The 22412-nt window shown below is 37.8% G+C and overlaps 1 protein-coding gene across 2 annotated transcripts in view; it reads right to left on the bottom strand.

Moving 5' to 3' along the window:
- TLR5 (toll like receptor 5) overlaps positions 1-22412 on the bottom strand; it is a 248429-nt gene that overhangs the window by 47727 nt on the left and 178290 nt on the right. Inside the window, exon 2 of one of the 2 annotated variants that reach the window (XM_053712532.1) lies at positions 6814-9311. In XM_053712532.1, coding sequence (XP_053568507.1) covers positions 6814-9311 — 2498 coding nt within the window. Of the gene's footprint in view, positions 1-6550; positions 9312-22412 lie in introns of those variants that run through there. The other variant, XM_053712531.1, reaches the window with a different exon arrangement.

The following is a 22412-nucleotide window of genomic DNA, read 5'->3' as shown; positions in this document are numbered from 1 at the left end:
ATTTGTAAGGGCCTTGATGTACTTGGCGCCACAATCTCACGCACCTCCTGAGCGGGAGGCGAAGGTACTGACACGTGAGGAGAGTTAGGCGGCAGAACTTCCCCCTCGTTGTCTGGTGATAATTTCTTTACCGGTAAAGACTGACTTTTATTTAAAGTAACATCAATACAATTGGTACACATATTTCTATTGGGCTCCACATTGGCTTTTAAACATAATGAACAAGTAGATTCATCTGTATCAGACATGTTTAAACAGACTAGCAATGAAGGCTAGCAAGCTTGGAAAAAATCTTTCAATAAATTTACAAGCAATAGAAAAAAACGCTTCAGCGCTTTTAAAAACACAAAAAAACTGTCACAGTTGAAATAACAATGAACTAATTCAGTTATAGCCAACAAATTTAACAGTAAATGTATGAATTTAGCAGAGGATTGCACCCACTAGCAAACGGATGATTAACCCCTCAATACCCAAAAAACGGATAATAAATTTCAGATTTAACGCTTTTATCACAGTCAAACACACTGTCACAGGTCTGCTGTGACTGATTACCTCCCTCAAAAATGAATTTTGAAGACCCCTGAGCTCTCTGGAGAAGTCCTGGATCAAGGAGGAAGAAGCAGGAAGACTGTGCTAGAATTTTAACTGCGCAACATGGCGCTAAAAAAAGGCCCCTCCCACTCATATTACAACAGTGGGAGACCTGTTACAACGGTTTCTATGCAGAAATAAACGTTAGCCATATGGAAAAAAATCATGCCCAAAAAGATTTATCACCAAAGTACCTCACAAAACGCATAACATGCCAGTAAACGTTTTAAAAACAACTTTCCAGTGTTATGCAAAGTTATCACTAAGCCTGCTACCAGTCGCTTCTACTGCAGTTAAGGCTCATACATTTATTTCAGTATTAACAGTATTTTCTCAGTCAAATTCTAGTCCCTAGAAAATAACTCAACTGCGCATACATTTATCAGCCTGATACCAGTCGCTACTACTGCATTAAAGGCTGTACTTACATCATATGGGTAACAGCAGTGTTTTCTTAGTCAATTCCATTCCTAGAAAATATTTTACTGCACATACCTCATTTGCGGGGGACCCCGCATGCTATTCCCTTTTCTGAAGTTACCCCACTCCTCAGAATGTGCGAGAACAGCCAGTGGATCTTAGTTACGTCTGCTAAGATCATAGAAAACGCAGGCAGATTCTTCTTCTAAATACTGCCTGAGAGAAAAAACAGCACACTCCGGTGCCATTTTAAAATAATAAACTTTTGATTGAAGAATAATTAAGTAAAAAACTCCTATCTCCTCTCACAACCTCCTTTGTTGAGACTTGCAAGAGAATGACTGGGTATGACATGTGAGGGGAGGAGCTATATAGCAGCTCTGCTTGGGTGATCCTCTTGCAACTTCCTGTTGGGAAGGAGAATATATCCCATAAGTAATGGATGACCCGTGGACTGAACACACTTAACAAGAGAAATTGCGATTAAATCGCAATTGCGTTTTTTTTTTTTTTTTTTTTTTTTTTAAAAATCGCGATTTTTTTTTGCCCATATCGCCCAGCCCTAATATACATACATATATAAATATATATACACACACACATATATATATATATATACATATATAAATAAAAACTAGGGATAGATAAAAAATTAACACTATTATAATAAATAACAGCATTTGCCTCTTTAACCCAAAATACTGTATGAATATAAAAGTACAAATTTATTATATCCTAGCATGATTAAAGGGACAGTGTAGTGTAAATTTGCTATTCCCTTAATGTGTTTCCAATGACTTGTTACACTAGCTGCAGAGTATAAAATGTATAAGAAATTGCTTTTTTGGGATTATTTTTGTATATGAAATAGCTGATTTTTAAAAATGTTAAATTACAATCGGTTGAGATTGCAGGGAAATCTGATCTCCTTACTTTATCTGTTTCTGTACACACACATGCATCTTTATATTACCTCTGTATACCAAAGCCCAATACTTAAAGAGAACTGAAAATTAACATTTTATTACTTATCTCTCATAATCCCCTACTAGGAGTGTAATTTATTATGCTGGCTATGTATGCACAGCTTTTATATAGCCAATACTTAAGTATAGAAACTTTTAGTATGGGAAGGATACCACAGGCTAAATAAGCTATTTAAAATGTTGAAATATAGGTAAATGAGCTATTTGTGAACCATTTAATATACTCCAGCAGGTTAAATGGATCATTGGGAAGAAATTAAAGGGGACAACATTTAGAGTACACTGCCCCTGTACAAGCTACAATGGCCAACATTGCTGTAGAAACAAAAACTAGACAAGGTAAGTAATATATTAATATAATATATATTTTATCTATTTTACCTGAAAAGTGTATCCTGCAGGATTCAGCACATAACCCTGCAACATGCTACTGAGTGACTTATTTATTAATTAGTTTATGAGCTCATTTACATCTGTTTCTAATTAGCCATAGCAAAGGAGATAGGATAATGATATTCATAAAACGTTTCAAGGGGTAAAGCCCTAGACTGCTCTTATTAGCAAAATTTAAACTGTTTTGCTTTCTAATAGCATAGTTTAAAATATGTATTCTGTAAGCAGCTCTTATAAAATGCAGTAATTGGTCATGCATTTATATTCTTTCGCTATATAAACTTACTTTAATGCCCCTTTAATAACAGAATTTATGTTTACCTGATAAATTTCTTTCTCCAACGGTGTGTCCGGTCCACGGCGTCATCCTTACTTGTGGGATATTCTCTTCCCCAACAGGAAATGGCAAAGAGCCCAGCAAAGCTGGTCACATGATCCCTCCTAGGCTCCGCCTACCCCAGTCATTCGACCGACGTTAAGGAGGAATATTTGCATAGGAGAAACCATATGGTACCGTGGTGACTGTAGTTAAAGAAAATAAAATATCAGACCTGATTAAAAAAACCAGGGCGGGCCGTGGACCGGACACACCGTTGGAGAAAGAAATTTATCAGGTAAACATAAATTCTGTTTTCTCCAACATAGGTGTGTCCGGTCCACGGCGTCATCCTTACTTGTGGGAACCAATACCAAAGCTTTAGGACACGGATGAAGGGAGGGAGCAAATCAGGTCACCTAAATGGAAGGCACCACGGCTTGCAAAACCTTTCTCCCAAAAATAGCCTCAGAAGAAGCAAAAGTATCAAACTTGTAAAATTTGGTAAAAGTGTGCAGTGAAGACCAAGTCGCTGCCCTACATATCTGATCAACAGAAGCCTCGTTCTTGAAGGCCCATGTGGAAGCCACAGCCCTAGTGGAATGAGCTGTGATTCTTTCGGGAGGCTGCCGTCCGGCAGTCTCGTAAGCCAATCTGATGATGTTTTTAATCCAAAAAGAGAGAGAGGTAGAAGTTGCTTTTTGACCTCTCCTTTTACCTGAATAAACAACAAACAAGGAAGATGTTTGTCTAAAATCCTTTGTAGCATCCAAATAGAATTTTAGAGCGCGAACAACATCCAAATTGTGCAACAAACGTTCCTTCTTTGAAACTGGCTTTGGACACAGAGAAGGTACGATAATCTCCTGGTTAATGTTTTTGTTAGAAACAACTTTTGGAAGAAAACCAGGTTTAGTACGTAAAACCACCTTATCTGCATGGAACACCAGATAAGGAGGAGAACACTGCAGAGCAGATAATTCTGAGACTCTTCTAGCAGAAGAAATCGCAACTAAAAACACACTTTAAATTTTAAACTGAACACACTTTATTACTGCAATTGCGAAAAAACATGAAGGAATTGTTCAAAATTCACCAAATTTTCACCACAGCGTCTTAAAGCCTTGAAAATATTGCACACCAATTTTGGAAGCTTTAACCCTTAAAATAACGGAACCGGAGCCGTTTAAAGCTTTAAACCCCTTTACAGTCCCTGGTATCTGCTTTGCTGAGACCCAACCAAACCCAAAGGGGAATACGATACCAAATGACGCCTTCAGAAGTCTTTTATAAGTATCAGAGCTCCTCTCACATGCGACTGCATGCCATGCCTCTCAAAAACAAGTGCGCAACACCGGCGCGAAAATGAGACTCTGCCTATGCTTGGGGAAAGCCCCTAAAGAATAAGGTGTCTAAAACAGTGCCTGCCGATATTATTATATCAAAATACCCAGATAAAATGATTCCTCAAGGCTAAATATGTGTTAATAATCAATCGATTTAGCCCAGAAAAAGTCTACAGTTTAAATAAGCCCTTGTGAAGCCCTTATGTACAATCGTAATAAACATGGCTTACCGGATCCCATAGGGAAAATGACAGCTTCCAGCATTACATCGTCTTGTTAGAATGTGTCATACCTCAAGCAGCAAGAGACTGCAAACTGTTCCCCCAACTGAAGTTAATTGCTCTCAACAGTCCTGTGTGGAACAGCCATGGATTTTAGTTACGGTTGCTAAAATCATTTTCCTCATACAAACAGAATTCTTCATCTCTTTTCTGTTTCTGAGTAAATAGTACGTACCAGCACTATTTGAAAATAACAAACTCTTGATTGAATAATGAAAAACTACAGTTAAACACTAAAAAACTCTAAGCCATCTCCGTGGAGATGTTGCCTGTACAACGGCAAAGAGAATGACTGGGGTAGGCGGAGCCTAGGAGGGATCATGTGACCAGCTTTGCTGGGCTCTTTGCCATTTCCTGTTGGGGAAGAGAATATCCCACAAGTAAGGATGACGCCGTGGACCGGACACACCTATGTTGGAGAAATTAGAAATAGAAATTTAAGAATATACAAACTATGTATTTCTGTACATAGTCTATTTAGCCAATCCTAGCCATCCGAATTTTAAATATAGCAGATATGCTGGTAAAAGTGCACTGGCCCTAATAAACACACAATACCTAAAGTGGTTATCAAATTGGATGGAACAGTGTACGTTAGAGATAAATTACCATGTATAGTTCTTCAAAATTCCTAAAATAAAGAAATGAATAAACATATAGATATACAATTGTATATTTCATTTAAATATCATTTGTCAGATATCATGTAACACTGTTACCAGAGTCTTAAAGGGACATAATACTCATATTCTAAATCACCTGAAACTGATGCAGTATAACTGTAAAAAGCTGACAGGAAAATATCACCTAGGCATCGCTATGTAAAAAAAGGAAGATATTTTACCTCACAATTTCCTCAGCTCAGCAGAGTAAGTTCTGTGTAAAAAAAATATACTTTAGCTATTGCTCAGCTGCAGGTAAAAAAAAATAAAAAATGAATAAATGAACAGCAGCCAATCAGCATCAGCAGTGCTGAGGTCATGAACTCTTTTACTGTGATCTCATGAGATTTCACTTAACTCTCATGAGATTTCATAGTAAACTTCCTTAAACTGAATAGGGAAATAACATGAGTGTGCATGTAAGCTCACTCCCTTAGCTGTCCCAGGACAGGCATACTGATTTGCTGCTTAGAAGTCCTTTACAATAGGATGTGGCTACTGATGAATTTTTGAGATGTTCAGGTGATATTTTCTAGTCAGCTTTTTACAGCTATACTGCATCACTTTCAAGTGTTTAAACATTTGGGTATCATGGCCCTTTAATATATATATATATATATATATACACGTTTTTGTAGAGAATATTACTTCACCTTTTTTGTTGATGACACTTTTGTAAATGCCATCACCATATAAAAACCTATTTGTTAAAAAAAATTCACACTCAGCAGCCTTTGGCAAATGTCAAGCATTTTCTTAGATACAATATCAATATTCATTTAAAGGAATGTGAAACCCAAAATGTTTCTTTTATTGTTCAGACAGCGCATACAATTTTGTAATTGTTTTTTTTCTAATTTACTTCTATTAGCAACTTTGCATTATTACCATGATATACTGTGTTGAAGAGATACCTAGGTAGGTACTGTGCACTACATAGCAGGAAAATGTGCTGCCATCACGGGCTCTTACAAAAGTATAACATTCTTTCCAAAACTGCTGCAATAAAGTGCTCCAGACTTGTAAACAGTCCGGTGCTTACTTCCCAGCTTTTCAACAGAGTGAAGACAATTTAATATAATTAAATTGAAAAGTTGTTTAAAGAGACATTAAGCACTAAATAAATGCTAGCTAGAATGATGCATTCAAAGAAAAGATTAGTCTGAGAATAACCTGTAGATGTATTTTTTAAAGTTGTATAAGTTGTTTTAAATAGTGACAAAATATGTTTTAATGTCCATAAAACAAGCTGCCATGTTGTAACTTAGGTTACCTTCACTGCTGTGGCCAATTAGGGACAGTTATAAATAGGTCACCAGAGTGTGCAGCCAATGGCTGTGTGGAATGTAACAGTGTTTTGCACTTCCATTTCTAACAGGCAGTGAAAAGCTCTCAATTTCAGAACGGAATTACAGGAAAAGGGGAAAAAATAAATAATGAAAGCATATTGTAGATTTTATATATATATATATATATATATATATATATATATATAATTTATCATGTTATATTACCATCTCAAAGTGTTTAATGTCCCTTTAAAATTGTACGCTCTATCTGGATCATGAAAGAAAACTTTTGGGTTTCATGTACCTTTAATTTCTTCACCACACCCTACCAGCATTTGTGTGAAAAATATGAAATGCATCCATTTGGCAACTCATCATAGAAAACATAAAATAAAATAATAAAAAGATAATATGGGTTATGATATGGTTGATATGTTTTGTAACGTCAAAGCAGGCTGTTCATTTGATATGTTTAATTCTTTCTTTTTTGGAATTTGTTCTTTTAAGATTTTATTGGAAAGTATACCTAGAAACCAGTCGATATCTTGGTAGTCTTCTGGCCATTTTAAATACTGAGATCTTTGTACAAATGTCCGTATAGGTTGATATCTCTTCAGCTGGTATTCCGATAGTGACCCAACCACTATCATAATAAGCACGTCTTTCAGTTCACTAAAATATCGACTCTGTGCGTAGTTAAACGCTTCTACACACCATCCATCTTTAAGGAATCGTTTTGTCACAATGCAGATTGTCTTTTTACTATTTGATATTGCATTTCGGATATTCATAATATGATCCTCTCCTGGAATAAAGTCTCTTTCTTCAAAGCACAGTTGGAAACGGTTCTTGTCGCAGTACTGAGAGTCAAGGTTTTTGAAAAAAGCATCTTGAACCCATTGAAAATCCTTGCTAGAGTAGCAAAAATAAGCATCATATTTGTACAGGTCAGAGTTTTCACTGGGCGGATCTTGGAGTACAGAGTCTATTAGTCTTTTGAACAGGTAAAAACACAGCCCTCGGAACTGGGTATACACTGTTACTGCTATCAAGAACATTATGATGGAGAAGCTGGTGAAAACAAACAATGAAAACCTAAGAGGCATCAATATGATATCTTCATCACATCCATCTGTTGTGAGATTATGGAGTGGGACAAATCTGAAGTTTTGTGGAAACACACAATAAATGTCATCTTTTTCACCCAAAAGAGTAGTGTTTGTTTGTTTTAGCCATATTATAAGATCTGTGATAGAGCAGTCACAAATATATTGGTTATAGGTTATGTCAAGTGCCTGTAAGGAAGCAAAAATCTCAGGACTGGGTGAAAGCAATTTATTTTTGGACAAATCAACGGTATCCAAATTTGTTGGAAAAACTCCAGGGAAAATATAAGTGAGCAAATTGGAAGACAAATTAAGAGTTTTTAAAGATGTCAACCCATTAAAGATACCATCTGGGAAAAAGGTAAGGTAGTTATTATTTAGCTTTAGAGTCAATAGCTTAGAAAGTTTATGAAACACATCCAAACACTGTCCATTTTTCCATATTAATTCTATAACATTTTCTGACAGATCAAGATGTATAAGTGAATTCTTATTGGAAATATTGTAAAAGACAAAGCATTCCAAAAAAACATTTTGTTTCAAAATAACATAATTAAGAAACTCGTTTGTTAAAAGTTTATGCAGATCACCAAGGTTTTTCAACCGATTGCTTGAGAAATCTGCAAAGTTGGTGTCTACTTTGAAGCTATCTATCATTTTCAGTTTATTTCCTCCTAAAAAAATATACTCTACAAATTTCATGTTTGCAAAAAATTGAATAGATTTAATAGAGTTATCACGAAGATCCAAATACTTTAACTGTGTTAGTTTTGCAAAGGCATTTGTTGTTATAGCTCCAATATTATTTTGTTGCAAATCAATTATGGTTACATTTGGAAGTCCATCAAATGTGTGGCTATATAGTTCACCTAATAAATTTTGAGACAAATTAAGGATTTGAAGGCTATGTAGACCATGAAAAGCAAATTCTTCAATAGAGTTTATTTTATTGTTATTGAGTATGAGCATTTCTAGCTTAGACAGATTGCCAAATGTGTACGGTTTTAAATGAAAAATAGAGCCTTCTGATAAATCTAAAATCTTCAGATCACTATTTGCTAAACCCACAAAGGTGGAATTATCTGGGTCTTTAGTATTCTTAAACCCAAATCCTGGTCCCATGATATGAGAAGATAACTTTAGTTGAATAAGTTTTGTTCCATTCAAGGCATTGCAAAGTTTTTGTGTGTTGTCTGCACTAAATCCGTTACTAGAAAGTATCAAAGTGTCAAATTGAATATCTCTAAAAGGATTCCCACATTGCTCCCAGACTGAGATGTTTGATTTGTATAGATGATTGGCTGATAAATCCATTACTGCAAAGTATTTCATTTGAAAGCTGTAAAGGTCTCCTTCACAAATTCTGGATATTTGATTATGCTTTAAGTTAATTAAGTAAAAGTAAAAAAGATGGTAAAACAAAGGATTAGGTTTGAGATAAGCTATTTTATTACTGGAAAGATCTAAGAATTGCAAAGACATCAAATCTTTAAAATAGTCATTTTCCAAAATTGACTCATTTAAATTGTTGTTAAACAAAATAAGGTTTTGTAATTTTGACAACCCTAAAAAAGCTTCAGGATCAAGAATCAGAATTTTGTTGTCAGCTAAATCCAACTCAATGAGGTTTGGTAAGTTTTGAAAACTATTCTTTCTTATTGTTAGTGAATTGTTTCTTTGTGAGCCCAGGTGCAGAAAAAGCAAATTCTTCAGAAGAGGGAAGGAGGAGGCATCGATTTCTGTTATGTAGTTGAAGAGTAACATTAGCTTCACCGTATCATTTTGTACATGTGGAATTTTAGTGAGGTTACACCAATTAAAAATGCCAATTTTATTGACGATTGCACAGTTCTGAGCTCCGCTAAAAGCCAGAAGATATACTCCAATTAAAAATGTTAATGGGAAAAACATCATCCTCCTGAAGAAAAAAAAGAAAAAGAGGAATTTGTTACAAATATATTATTTACATTATATAACATATTTTATATATAGTTTCCCAGGCACCCTAAAAATTCAGCTTGCCTCCCAGATTTTTGTGTCCCAGACCCCTGGACATTAAAGTTTTGTCTCTTCTCACCTCCTGACAGTTGCACTAGTGTTTTATGGGCATCTGGGCAGCAGGTGTACATCTGTATACATATATATATATATATATATATATATATATATATAACAGTCTCTGGGGAACTCTGCACTCACTTTATATCACAGCTGCCCAGGGTGCATCCAAAGAACATTCAGAATTTTTTGCAAAGAGAGAGCACTCACCGGGACTAACACTTATACAGCATATCAAGCTTTTTATTAATATAGGTGATGTTTCGGGGATTCCAACCCCGTCCTCAAACCTTACATAACATACAAAATATCTTACCTTAAATACCCTCCACCGACTGAACATGTCGCTGTACCGGAAGTCGTCCGGCGTTCTGCCTGCACCACTGCGCATGCCCAGAGCGTCGGCATGACAACCAGACACAGCGTCATGCTGTACAAAATAAAATGAATCACCGTGGTTAAAAACATTAACATGGAATAAGTGGATAAAGATATAGTTAAACACTTATGATACATTAAGCACAAAAATAACTTCTTAGCCTTTTTAAGTTCAAGCTAAATCGCATATTAACATGTATTCCTTTGTATCTATGTGCCTAATCACATTAACCCTAAGCTGTATATTAGTTTGATTTGCTATGTTACCTTGCCTATAGACCAATGCTATCCATCGACTTAGATACATTTCTTTTTGACTAAAAATCAAACCTCACTAGTACTAATTAGTTCCTTGTAATCCTAGTTCCTAAAGAGAATTTTATCTACATAATCCTTAAAGAGACAGTACCCCTATAATGATGCCCATGCTTATAGCATCCAAATATCTGTCATAACTACATTTGTACAATGTCCAATCTACACATTAGTTAAACTACTAATTATATGTGTTAATAGACTCTTGGACCAACTATATCTATCAAATTATAGGGGGCTACAAAAAACAGTGCCAGTCTAAGTGGGTATTAAGCCCACCAGGTACTATAGTACCTAAATTAAAAATCCATCTGGATTCGCACTGGAGCAGAATCCTGTCTCTATCGCCGCCCCTCGTAAGGGGTGGTATGTGATCAATGATCACATATCTCAAGTCCGCCACCGTATGGCCCTTCAGCGCAAAATGTCGTGAAACAGGTTGTTCTGAATCATGATTTTTAATTGCCAATCGAATGGCCGTGCAGTGATTTGCCATACGGGTGCGGAGGTCATCAATAGTTTTTCCGACATAGAATAACCCGCACGGACAATGCAACAAATACACAATATGTGTAGTCGTGCAGGTTACTCTATGTCGGATAGTATATCTCTGGTTGGTGGTAGGATGAGTGAAAAATTTGGCATTAGAAAGACCATTGCACGTAGTGCAACCCATACACTTGTAACAACCAGGCTTGAAAGTCTGTAGCCAGTTCTTTTTTGTATAGTTGTGGACGGGGTCCACTTTTACCAGGATATCACGTAATGATCTTGCTCTTCTGTATCCCACCTGTGGGTGGGAAATCCCTTTAAAAGGTAACCTTTTGTCACTCTCTATAATGTTCCAATTCTTTCTCACTAGTTGATGCATGTTGTATTTATCGGCGGTGTACACAGTAGATAGTGTCATTCTTTCGTTTTGCTTCTGAGTACTACTCGCCTGTAGGGCCTCGTCCTGAGACATAGAAGTAAACCGTCCCAGATGCTTTTCAATCATTTTTTCTGGATAACCCCTATTCAAGAATCTTGATTTCATCTCCTGAAGCTGTTGTTGTGCACACTCCTGACTGCTATTATTTCGGATTACTCTCTTAAATTGTGAAATGGGTAGTGCATTCTTTAGAGACGGTGGGTGGCAACTTGTAGCTTCTAATAAATAATTTCTATCCGTAATCTTCTTGAAGAGTGTGGTGCACAAGACCCCAGCTTCTAGATAAATTCTTAAATCCAGAAAATCCACAGATGTATAACTCTTCGTCATTTTGAATTGTAGATCCGCTGAAACTGAGTTTAACATCTGGAACCAAGCATCCAATTCCTTTTCTGTGCCTGACCATAGAATGAATAAATCATCTATGTACCTCTTAAAGTATTTAACTTGTCGGTGTTTAAAGAGGTCAGTGTCTTTTTCTTCGAATTCTGCCATAAACAGGTTGGCATACGATGGGGCCATATTAGACCCCATCGCCGTGCCTTTTAGTTGTAGATAAAATGATTTTTCAAATTTGAAATAATTTCTGTGTAGGCATAGCTCTAGTAATTCCAGAATTAGATCAATCGGTGGCCCCACATATGGGTATCGGTTCAGTTGTTTCTGAGTTGCTGCGATCCCTTGCCCATGGGGGATAGCTGTGTAGAGGCTCACAACGTCCAGTGTAACCAGAATAATAGGTTCCTCAATTTTTGGAAATCTCCGTAATTCATTAATTAGACTGATTGAGTCCAACAAGAATGAGGGCATATTGCATACTACTGGCTGCAGTATGTTATCCAGGAATATAGCAATAGGTTGGAGCAAAGACCCAATAGAAGATACAATGGGTCTTCCGGAAGGGCTAGTAGGATTTTTATGGATCTTGGGTAGTGTATAAAATGCCGGTATCCGAGGATGTTCCACTTTCATAAAACCCCTTTCCTGTTTGTTAATCCAGCCATTTTCAAAGGCTCGATCCAATACTGCATCAATGTGTTGTTTGAACATTCTTGTCGGGTTGCAGGTTAATACTTTGGAATTGTGGAATCATCCCCAAGCTGTGTAAGGACTTCTTGTTGATAGTATGTATAGTCCATTATTACCAGTGCTCCTCCTTTGTCCGCCTCCCTAAATATCAGCTCCTTATTGGTACTTAGGTGATCAACCACCTGTCTCTCTTCTTTGGACAAGTTATTCCTGCAGTCTGCTTTTGCCTTTTTACACATTGAATCAGTGTCCTCCAGCAGCAATCTGGTATATGTCTTAATGCTGGGATTTGAACTGGAACAATCATATGTGCTCTTGGGTTTCATTTTCTTTATGTCACCTGGTTCTATGCCAAAGTCACCCTGTATTGCACTGAAGTGTTCTTTCAATCTGAGGTTTCGCTCAAATTTTAATATATCAATGTACATCTCAAATGGTTTGTAGAGAGTGGTTGGAATAAAAGACAAACCTTTATTTAGTATCTTCATCTCCAATGATGTTAATTGGTATGAGCTCAGGTTGATGACAAAGGGGGGTAGTTATCAAGCCGTCTACTTTTCTGCCTTCGCCGGCCCAATACGCCCGCCTAAGCTCGCCTACCTTCGCCGCCGCGGACCTTGAATACGTTCGCCTAAGTTATCAAATAAAGCTGTCAAAAAGCTGCGGGGCGATGAGCAGCGGACTGTGAGAGTTATCACTCATCCGATCTCGCTGCTCTTCGGCTTTTTCCCAGCTTTATTGCTAGCCTGTCACTAAGCACCCACACTAACTACACTGTTCTATCCCTATACCGGCGCCCCCCGCAACTAAATAAAGTTACTAACCCCTAAACCGCCGCTCCTAGACCCCGCTGCAACTCTTATAAATGTATTAACCCCTAAACCGCCGCTCCTAGACCCTGCCGCAACTGTGATAAATGTATTAACCCCTAAACCGCCGCTCCCGGACACCGCTGCCACCTACAGTATACCTAGTAACCCCTATCCTGCCCCCCTATACCGTCGCCCTCTATAATAAAATTATTAACCCCTATCCTGCTGATCCCGCACCTCGCCGCAACTAAATAAATAGTTTAACCCCTAAACCGCCGCTCCCTGAACCCGCCGCAACCTATATTAAACCTATTAACCCCTATCCTGCCCCCCCTACACCGTCACCTATAATAAATTTATTAACCCCTATCCTGCCCCCCACTACGCCACCGCCACTGTAATAAAATTATTAACCCCTAAACCTAAGTCTAACCCTAACGCCCCCCTAACTTAAATATTAATAAAATAAATCTAAATAATATTTCTATTATTAACTAAATTAATCCTATTTAAAACTAAATACTTACCTTTAAAATAAACCCTAATATAGCTACAAATATAAATAATAATTATATTGTAGCTATCTTAGGATTTATTTTTATTTTATAGGTAAATTACAATTTATTTTAACTAGGTACAATAGCTATTAAATAGTTATTAACTATTTAATAGCTTACCTAGCTAAAATAAAGAGAAATGTACCTGTAAAATAAAAACTAACCTAAGTTACAATTACACCTAAAACTACACTATCATTAAATAAATTATTCCTATTTAAAACTAAATACTTACCTGTAAAATAAACCCTAATATAGCTACAATATAAATAATAATTATATTGTAGCTATCTTAGGATTTATATTTATTTTACAGGTAACTTTGTATTTATTTTAGCTAGTTAGAATAGTTATTAAATAGTTATTAACTATTTAATAACTACCTAGCTAAAAGAAATACAAAATTACCTGTAAAATAAATCCTAACCTAAGTTACAATTAAACCTAACAATACACTATCATTAAATTAATTAAATAAACTACCTACAAATAACTACAATTAAATACAATTACATAAACTAACTAAAGTACAAAAAATAAAAAAAGCTAAGTTACAAAAAATAAAAAAATAAGTTACAAATATTTTACAAATATTACAACAATTTTAAGCTACTTACACCTAATCTAAGCCCCCTAATAAAATAACAAACCCCCCCAAAATAAAAAAATGCCCTACCTTATTCTAAATTAAATAAAGTTCAAAGCTCTTTTACCTTACCAGCCCTTAAAAGGGCCATTTGTGGGGGCATGCCCCAAAAAGTTCAGCTCTTTTGCCTGTAAAAGAAAAATACAACCCCCCCCAACATTAAAACCCACCACCCACATACCCCTAATCTAACCCAAACCCCCCTTACAAAAACCTAACACTAATCCCCTGAAGATCATCCTACCTCGAGTCGTCTTCACTCAGCCGAGCAGCGATGGAACCGAAGTGGACATTCGGAGCGGAAGAAGTTAATCCTCCAAGCGGCGCTGAAGAAATCTTCCATCCGATGAAGTCATCATCCAGGCGGCGCTGAAGAAGTCTTCGATCCGGGCGATGTCATCTTCCAAGAGGCGCTGAAGAGGTCTTCTATCCGGGCGATGTCATCTTCCAAGCCGGGTCTTGAATCTTCCTCCCGCCGACGCGGAACATCCTTCTTCACCGACGGACTATGACGAATGAAGGCTCCTTTAAGGGACGTCATCCAAGATGGCGTCCCTCTAATTCCGATTGGCTGATAGGATTCTATCAGCCAATCGGAATTAAGGTAGGAAAATTCTGATTGGCTGGTGGAATCAGCCAATCAGAATCAAGTTCAATCCGATTGGCTGATCCGATCAGCCAATCAGATTGAGCTCGCATTCTATTGGCTGATCGGAACAGCCAATAGAATGCGAGCTCAATCTGATTGGCTGATTGGATCAGCCAATCGGATTGAACTTGAATCTGATTGGCTGATTCCATCAGCCAATCAGAATTTTCCTACCTTAATTCCGATTGGCTGATAGAATCCTATCAGCCAATCGGAATTCGAGGGACGCCATCTTGGATGACGTCCCTTAAAGGAGCCTTCATTCGTCGTAGTCCGTCGGTGAAGAAGGATGTTCCGCGTCGGCGGGAGGAAGATTCAAGACCCGGCTTGGAAGATGACATCGCCCGGATAGAAGACCTCTTCAGCGCCTCTTGGAAGATGACATCGCCCGGATTGAAGACTTCTTCAGCGCCGCCTGGATGATGACTTCATAGGATGGAAGATTTCTTCAGCGCCGCTTGGAGGATTAACTTCTTCCGCTCCGGATGTCCACTTCGGTTCCATTGCTGCTCGGCTGAGTGAAGACGACTCAAGGTAGGATGATCTTCAGGGGATTAGTGTTAGGTTTTTGTAAGGGGGGTTTGGGTTAGATTAGGGGTATGTGGGTGGTGGGTTTTAATGTTGGGGGAGGGGTTGTATTTTTCTTTTACAGGCAAAAGAGCTGAACTTTTTGGGGCATGCCCCCACAAATGGCCCTTTTAAGGGCTGGTAAGGTAAAAGAGCTTTGAACTTTATTTAATTTAGAATAGGGTAGGGCATTTTTTTATTTTGGGGGGGTTTGTTATTTTATTAGGGGGCTTAGATTAGGTGTAAGTAGCTTAAAATTGTTGTAATATTTGTAAAATGTTTGTAACTTATTTTTTTATTTTTTGTAACTTAGCTTTTTTTTATTTTTTGTACTTTAGTTAGTTTATGTAATTGTATTTGATTGTAGTTATTTGTAGGTAGTTTATTTAATTAATTTAATGATAGTGTAGTATTAGGTTTAATTGTAACTTAGGTTAGGATTTATTTTACAGGTAAATTTCTCTTTATTTTAGCTAGGTAAGCTATTAAAAAGTTAATAACTATTTAATAGCTATTGTACCTAGTTAAAATAAATTGAAAGTTGCCTGTAAAATAAAAATAAATCCTAAGATAGCTACAATATAATTATTATTTATATTGTAGCTATATTAGGGTTTATTTTAAAGGTAAGTATTTAGTTTTAAATAGGATTAATTTAGTTAATAATAAAAATATTATTTAGATTTATTTAATTAATATTTAAGTTAGGGGGGCGTTAGGGTTAGACTTAGGTTTAGGGGTTAATAATTTTATTACAGTGGCTGCGGCGTAGTGGGGGGCAGGATAGGGGTTAATAAATTTATTATAGGTGGCGACGGTGTAGGGGGGGCAGATTAGGGGTTAATAAGTTTAATATAGGTTGCGGCGGGTTCAGGGAGCGGCGGTTTAGGGGTTAATACATTTATTATAGTTGCGGTGGGCTCCGGGAGCGGCGGTTAGGGGTTAATATGTATAGAGTAGCTTGCGGTGGGCTCCGGGAGCGGCGGTTTAGGGGGTAATAACTTTATTTAGTTGCGGCGGTGTAGGGGGGACAGATTAGTGGTGTGTAGACTCGGGGTACATGTTAGGGTGTTAGGTGCAGACATCTCCCATAGGAATCAATGGGATGTCTGTCAGCAGCGAACTTGTACTTTCGCTATGGTCAGACTCCCATTGATTCCTATGGGATCCGCCGCCTCCAGGGGTGGCGGTTTGAAAACCAGGTACGCTGGGCCGTAAAAGTGCCGAGCGTACCTGCTAGTCATTTGATAACTAGCAAAAGTAGTGAGATTGTGCCGCACTTGTGTGCGGAACATCTGGAGTGACGTAAGAATCGATCTGTGTCGGACTGAGTCCGGCGGATCGAAGTTTACGTCACAAAATTCTACTTTTGCCGGTCTCGAGCCTTTGATAACTAAGGCGAATCAGCCTCGCCACAAATACGCTGCGGAATTCCAACGTATTTGAGGTTGACGGCTTGATAACTACCCCCCAATATCGTTTACTACATCCTGCGTCGGGCTCTTGGTGGCCTTCCTCGTACCACCCCCTCTCCGGATGTGTGTCCGATGCCTCCCAAGTTTTTTGACCTGGTTGTAATACCTGCCTCCACTTGTCTTTGGGGAACCTCAGTTCTCATGGCACTTTCAGAGTCAGAGCTGTTTCCAGAGGAATCCACTGTTGTTATATTCCTGGGCCTGTAGAAGCGTGTTCTTCTTGGTCTATTATCAAAACTCCTCTGCCTCTCTTCCGCAGAGAGTAACCACCTGTAGACCCTTTTATCTTTATAATCTGCTTCCACAGCATCCCATTTCCGATTCTTGAAAGTCAGTAATTCCGTTTCAAATTCTTTTATTTGTTTGTTCAATTTTTCCAACCACTTACTCTCCTCATCAGCTTCCAAAGTTGCTTTATAGGTTTGTTCAAACTGTTGTACTTCAGTATCTACTTTGTTCATAAGCACCCTGACCTCCTCAATAACTAGGAGCATCAAGTCCAAAGAACATTTATTTAAGATGCTGCACCACCTGGTGCAAAAAGCATCTTAAATGGGCATGCGCAGTGGTGCGGGCAGAACGCCGGACGACTTCCGGTACAGCGACATGTTCAGTCGGTGGAGGGTATTTAAGGTAAGATATTTTGTATGTTATGTAAGGTTTGAGGACGGGGTTGGAATCCCCGAAACGTCAACTATATTAATAAAAAGCTTGATATGCTGTATAAGTGTTAGTCCCGGTGAGTGCTCTCTCTTTGCAAAAAATTCTGAATGTTCTTTGGATGCACCCTGGGCGGCTGTGATATAAAGTGAGTGCAGAGTTCCCCAGAGACTGTTACATTATTTTTTAACTCTTGCACCCTAATGAATTATGGATCCTCTATTTTGACTGCTTATTGCTAGCTACAGATGGTTAACATTGTTTTTATACGCTAACATGGAATATAATATGGATTTAACACCAACAGCTGTAGATGAAGGGGAGGATATGCAAGACACCGTACAAGTTGCAACTACTTTTAACTATACTGAGGATGATGCGGATAGAATCCGCTTTGCAGCATTACCTGCCAGAGATTTAAAGGAACAGCCATCACATTTGTATGCTAAATGGCTAAAGCTTTGCAAAAGGAAAATTGACTTAAGATTACATGGAAATTTTCTATCAGACTATCATAGAAAATTGTTTATTCCTAGGGGTTTCAGGATGAAAAATGTCCCCACTATAGGGAGGAATAACCCTGCTTTTTGCACCAGGTGGTGCAGCAGCTTAAATAAATGTTCTTTGGACTTGATGCTCCTAGTTATTGAGGAGGTCAGGGTGCTAATGAACAAAGTAGATACTGAAGTACAACAGTTTGAACAAACCTATAAAGCAACTTTGGAAGCTGATGAGGAGAATAAGTGGTTGGAAAAATTGAACAAACAAATAAAAGAATTTGAAACGTAATTACTGACTTTCAAGAATCGGAAATGGGATGCTGTGGAAGCAGATTATAAAGATAAAAGGGTCTACAGGTGGTTACTCTCTGCGGAAGAGAGGCAGAGGAGTTTTGATAATAGACCAAGAAGAACATGCTTCTACAGGCCCAGGAATATAACAACAGTGGATTCCTCTGGAAACAGCTCTGACTCTGAAAGTGCCATGAGAACTGAGGTTCCCCAAAGACAAGTGGAGGCAGGTATTACAACCAGGTCAAAAAACTTGGGAGGCATCGGACACACATCCGGAGAGGGGGTGGTACGAGGAAGGCCACCAAGAGCCCGACGCAGGATGTAGTAAACGATATAGTCATCAACCTGAGCTCATACCAATTAACATAATTGGAGATGAAGATACTAAATAAAGGTTTTTCTTTTATTCCAACCACTCTCTACAAACCATTTGAGATGTACATTGATATACTAAAATTTGAGCGAAACCTCAGATTGAAAGAACACTTCAGTGCAATACAGGGTGACTTTGGCATAGAACCAGGTGACATAAAGAAAATGAAACCCAAGAGCACATATGATTGTTCCAGTTCAAATCCCAGCATTAAGACATATACCAGATTGCTGCTGGAGGACACTGATTCAATGTGTAAAAAGGCAAAAGCAGACTGCAGGAATAACTTGCCCAAAGAAGAGAGACAGGTGCTTGATCACCTAAGTACCAATAAGGAGCTGATATTTAGGGAGGCAGACAAAGGAGGAGCACTGGTAATAATGGACTATACATACTATCAACAAGAAGTCCTTACACAGCTTGGGGATGATTCCACATATAAAGTATTAACCTGCAACCCGACAAGAATGTTCCAACAACACATTGATGCAGTATTGGATCGAGCCTTTGAAAATGGCTGGATTAACAAACAGGAAAGGGGTTTTATGAAAGTGGAACATCCTCGGATACCGGCATTTTATACACTACCCAAGATCCATAAAAATCCTACTAGCCCTCCCGGAAGACCCATTGTATCTTCTATTGGGTCTTTGCTCCAACCTATTGCTATATTCCTGGATAACATACTGCAGCCAGTAGTACGCAATATGCCCTCATTCTTGTTGGACTCAATCAGTCTAATTAATGAATTACGGAGATTTCCAAAAATTGAGGAACCTATTATTCTGGTTACACTGGACGTTGTGAGCCTCTACACAGCTATCCCCCATGGGCAAGGGATCGCAGCAACTCAGAAACAACTGAACCGATACCCATATGTGGGGCCACCGATTGATCTAATTCTGGAATTACTAGAGCTATGCCTACACAGAAATTATTTCAAATTTGAAAAATCATTTTATCTACAACTAAAAGGCACGGCGATGGGGTCTAATATGGCCCCATCGTATGCCAACCTGTTTATGGCAGAATTCGAAGAAAAAGACACTGACCTCTTTAAACACCGACAAGTTAAATACTTTAAGAGGTACATAGATGATTTATTCATTATATGGTCAGGCACAGAAAAGGAATTGGATGCTTGGTTCCAGATGTTAAACTCAGTTTCAGCGGATCTACAATTCAAAATGACGAAGAGTTATACATCTGTGGATTTTCTGGATTTAAGAATTTATCTAGAAGCTGGGGTCTTGTGCACCACACTCTTCAAGAAGATTACGGATAGAAATTCTTTATTAGAAGCTACAAGTTGCCACCCACCGTCTCTAAAGAATGCACTACCCATTTCACAATTTAAGAGAGTAATCCGAAATAATAGCAGTCAGGAGTGTGCACAACAACAGCTTCAGGAGATGAAATCAAGATTCTTGAATAGGGGTTATCCAGAAAAAATGATTGAAAAGCATCTGGGACGGTTTACTTCTATGTCTCAGGACGAGGCCCTACAGGCGAGTAGTACTCAGAAGCAAAACGAAAGAATGACACTATCTACTGTGTACACCGCCGATAAATACAACATGCATCAACTAGTGAGAAAGAATTGGAACATTATAGAGAGTGACAAAAGGTTACCTTTTAAAGGGATTTCCCACCCACAGGTGGGATACAGAAGAGCAAGATCATTACGTGATATCCTGGTAAAAGTGGACCCCGTCCACAACTATACAAAAAAGAACTGGCTACAGACTTCCAAGCCTGGTTGTTACAAGTGTATGGGTTGCACTACGTGCAATGGTCTTTCTAATGCCAAATTTTTCACTCATCCTACCACCAACCAGAGATATACTATCTGACATAGAGTAACCTGCACGACTACACATATTTTGTATTTGTTGCATTGTCCGTGCGGGTTATTCTATGTCGGAAAAACTATTGATGACCTCCGCACCCGTATGGCAAATCACTGCATGGCCATTCGATTGGCAATTAAAAATCATGATTCAGAACAACCTGTTGCACGACATTTTGCGCTGAAGGGCCATACGGTGGCGGACTTGAGATATGTGATCATTGATCACATACTACCCCTTACGAGGGGCGGCGATAGAGACAGGATTCTGCTCCAGTGCGAATCCAGATGGATTTTTAATTTAGGTACTATAGTACCTGGTGGGCTTAATACCCACTTAGACTGGCACTGTTTTTTGTAGCCCCCTATAATTTGATAGATATAGTTGGTCCAAGAGTCTATTAACACATATAATTAGTAGTTTAACTAATGTGTAGATTGGACATTGTACAAATGTAGTTATGACAGATATTTGGATGCTATAAGCATGGGCATCATTATAGGGGTACTGTCTCTTTAAGGATTATGTAGATAAAATTCTCTTTAGGAACTAGGATTATAAGGAACTAATTAGTACTAGTGAGGTTTGATTTTTAGTAAAAAAAAAAAATGTATCTAAGTCGATGGATAGCATTGGTCAATAGACAAGGTAACATAGCAAATCAAACTAATATACAGCTTAGGGTTAATGTGATTAGGCACATAGATACAAAGGAATACATGTTAATATGCGATTTAGCTTGAACTTAAAAAGGCTAAGAAGTTATTTTTGTGCTTAATGTATCATAAGTGTTTAACTATATCTTTATCCACTTATTCCATGTTAATGTTTTTAACCACGGTGATTCATTTTATTTTGTACAGCATGACGCTGTGTCTGGTTGTCATGCCGACGCTCTGGGCATGCGCAGTGGTGCGGGCAGAACGCCGGACGACTTCCGGTACAGCGACATGTTCAGTCGGTGGAGGGTATTTAAGGTAAGATATTTTGTATGTTATGTAAGGTTTGAGGACGGGGTTGGAATCCCCGAAACGTCACCTATATTAATAAAAAGCTTGATATGCTGTATAAGTGTTAGTCCCGGTGAGTGCTCTCTCTTTGCAAAAAATTATATATATATATATATATATATATATATACATACACACACACATATATACACACACACACACACACACACATATATACACACACATATATATATATATATATATATATATATACACACACATATATACACACACATATATATATACATACACACACATATATACACACACATATATATATATATATATATACACACACACATATATACACACACACACACATATATATATATATATACACACACACACACATATATATATATACATATACACACACACATATATATATATACACACGCATACACACACACACACACATATATATATATATATATATATACATACACACACACACACACATATATACACACAGTTTTATAATTAAACAAAACCAAAAACTGTTTGAAAAGAGGTAGAACTAGAAATAGTTAGACTATCACTGTTAATAACATTCTGTTATTCACTCTTTCAGAAACTTTGCATTGAAATGCAAAAATCTCAACATGTCCACATGCTCCTGGCTAAGGCTGGTTCTCTGCAGCTATATTACCTGCAGCAGAGAAGAGGCACTCAGATGGTGTTGAGGTGCGTGAGATGCATAAGTAGGGTTTTGCCAATTTCACCAAAGTGGGATATTTATCTTTGTTAGCTCTTTACCAATGCAAAGTGTTTTCCACCTTGGCAAGGGGCCTCTCAATAAAGTAACCCTTGACTTCATTCTAACATATAAAATCTTGAATATCTATATGCAATGGTAAATAACCAGCTGTAAGGTTAGAGGAAAATATCTAGTCCGCTCTAAAAATAACAGATATA

The sequence above is a fragment of the Bombina bombina genome, chromosome 4 (assembly GCF_027579735.1).
Source record: "Bombina bombina isolate aBomBom1 chromosome 4, aBomBom1.pri, whole genome shotgun sequence".
Classification (NCBI taxonomy): Eukaryota; Metazoa; Chordata; class Amphibia; order Anura; family Bombinatoridae; genus Bombina; species Bombina bombina.
The sequence above is the reverse complement of the archived record's forward strand: the minus strand, read 5'-3'. Positions and strand labels throughout refer to the sequence as shown.